We start from the raw sequence: 2,350 nt of genomic DNA, 5'->3' as shown, positions 1-2,350 counted from the left end.
ATTACACCTTAATATCAGATAATATATAAATCTTTCATAGAGCTGTACATTTGTTGATGTAGTTATATTTATGTATCAAAAACTACCTTCTTCAGTCCTTAAATTTCCTCTCCTATCAGACTAGAAGAAAACAGAAACAGTATTTTATACATTCTTATAAAGTGCACAAAACATTTTGCCCATCCTGTAGGAGTATAAAGAAAAATATTGAGAACAAATTCACACAGTTCTGGAACTCCAACTGTGGGTTATCTACCATGAGTGCTGGGAAATTATTATGGGAGATGTAGGTTAATCACAGGTGGAGAAACCCATGTTGCTTACCTCTGAATTAAAGGGACACACTAACAATATCAGAAATTAGTTTGCAAAACAAAACAAAGGATATTTTGCAAATCTCAGCTACAGAACATTTTTGGCTCAACTATCATAGCAAAAAGCAGCAAAGAAATTGATTCAGAAACAAAATGACACATCCACCCAATGTAGCAGCATACAGACTGCCTGCAAATACAGGAACAGCAGGCCTGGTAAGCATTAACCTGACAAAATATTTCTCAAATAAGGATTCACCTTATATCTTAGAGGTATCGTGTTTTTAATTTACATTGCTTTCCCGGCGGAGATTTTTTTCTCAACTAATATCACTTTTTTGTAGCACACAGGAAATATTTCACATATAAGTAGTAAGATTCATGGCAGTCACCCTATGAAGGAAAGTCTTTTAATTTTTACACTACAGATCTGTGTTCTCCACATACATATATGGAACTAGGCCGAATTCGCCTCCTTGTGTGGCCTGGTAACTGCGGTAAAAACTTGAAGTACTTGGGCATCAGATCCAAGCATGCGTCACGGAATTTCTTTATCCTCCAGTAGTAAATTATTGGGTTTAGTGCAGACTTGAGGTAGCACAGCCAAAGCAGCCATGTACTGATCTCAAAAAAGTTGTGCTTGTTGTAGAAGTTACTGTTAAACGTAGCAACAAGACTGTATGTAGTGAATGGTGCCCAACAAACTATAAAGACTACAAACAAAATTAAAATGGTAGTGAAGGCACGAGTTTTAAAGCTGATGTCAATGTTCATTTGAAAAGGCCTTTGGAGGCTCATAAGGCCTAACTTGCTGGCCTGGCTGAGGCATATGCTGTCCGGATGGCTATGTATACGAACTGCATTGTGGCGCACAGTGTTCAATATGCCCATGAAAGCATACAACATCACCATGAAAGGAATACAAAAGAAAATTAATACCAATAGAATCACGTAAGCTTTATAACCAGAGTTTGTGGTATAGCCAAACACACACTGTGGTGCTCTAGAGGGTACTTGCAGATGTGGGTTTCCAATGGACAGAGGGAAAGCTACACACAAAGATGTGGCCCATGAAATCACAATTAGAATCTTTGCACGGTAAGGATTTAGTTTGTCTTGCTTTTGAACAATAATGAGGAATCGGTCTATACTTATTATAAGCAAAATTGCAACACCTTCCATTACAAACAACCAGAAGAACATGGCAGACACTCTACAAAAAATGTCACCAAAAATCCACTCGGTGATGATAATTGTCACTAAAGCAAAAGGCATGTTCAGAATAGAAAGTAGTAAATCGGCAAAAGCCAGGCTAGCAAGCAAAATATTAATAGCAGAACGCATGGCAGCTTTCTGGTAGACCATGAGACACACTACAAAGTTCCCAAGGAATGAGAGCAAAAGTATAATAATCATCACTGAAGAAAGTATGATCTGAAGGGGTAAACTTAATGTATCGGCTACATATTTTGCGGGTGGCGTTGTAGAAGCGTTCACTTGTAAAGGATTAATCTCAGTTGTAGGCATGGCAACCGGATTATACTTTGGTGGTATATCCAAGTTACCACGAAACGAAGGCTGAGGTGGTGTTAAGTTGCTGTAACCATTTTCGTAGACAATGTGAGTGCTATAAGAAGTCACTGGATGAACGGGTGTTAGCATTGCTGAGAACACCATCATTGTAAAAGTAAAGAATTTTCTCAAAGCAAGTCAGCACGCTCTGTGATGTGTCATGTTCCATGGTGACACTTGGACTGGAAATTCAGATCATAAAACATTTTCATGGCTACTTTCCAATTCATTCGTTTTGACCTGGAAAAAAAGAAAAAAAAGATTACAAATTTAACAATGGAAACCTTCTTGCCAGGAAAATATTATATATATATAAACCCTAAGGGGTTGTTTAATGCTGAATAAGCAAATACCGTGAAGAAAATCATACTCTTAGGTGAAAAAAAAGAGAAAAGGAAGTGAGCTGAAAATAGAAAAAACAGGTGGAGCTGTGGGAGACAAACAGAGAAAGACAGGTGACTAAA

General features: G+C 37.7%; 1 protein-coding gene across 1 annotated transcript; it reads right to left on the bottom strand.

Annotated features, from left to right (window-relative positions):
- Positions 1–731: 731 nt before the first annotated feature.
- On the bottom strand, positions 732–1,991 carry LOC149302506 (putative G protein-coupled receptor 63). Its single transcript, XM_089482656.1, has one exon. It carries the CDS (start codon positions 1,989–1,991, stop codon positions 732–734), a length of 1,260 nt encoding a protein of 419 aa, XP_089338782.1.
- Positions 1,992–2,350: the final 359 nt, after the last annotated feature.

The sequence above is a fragment of the Sceloporus occidentalis genome, unplaced genomic scaffold (assembly GCF_023333645.1).
Source record: "Sceloporus occidentalis isolate IW3139 unplaced genomic scaffold, rSceOcc1.0.p SCAF_19, whole genome shotgun sequence".
Taxonomy (NCBI): Eukaryota; Metazoa; Chordata; class Lepidosauria; order Squamata; family Phrynosomatidae; genus Sceloporus; species Sceloporus occidentalis.
Note: the sequence above shows the minus strand (reverse complement) of the source record. Positions and strands in the feature narration are given on the sequence as shown.

What these genes read in the sequence shown, in the direction of transcription:
- LOC149302506 (XM_089482656.1), bottom strand. Translation starts at nt 1,991, where the DNA reads ATGGTGTTCTCAGCAATGCTAACACCCGTTCATCCAGTGACTTCTTAT.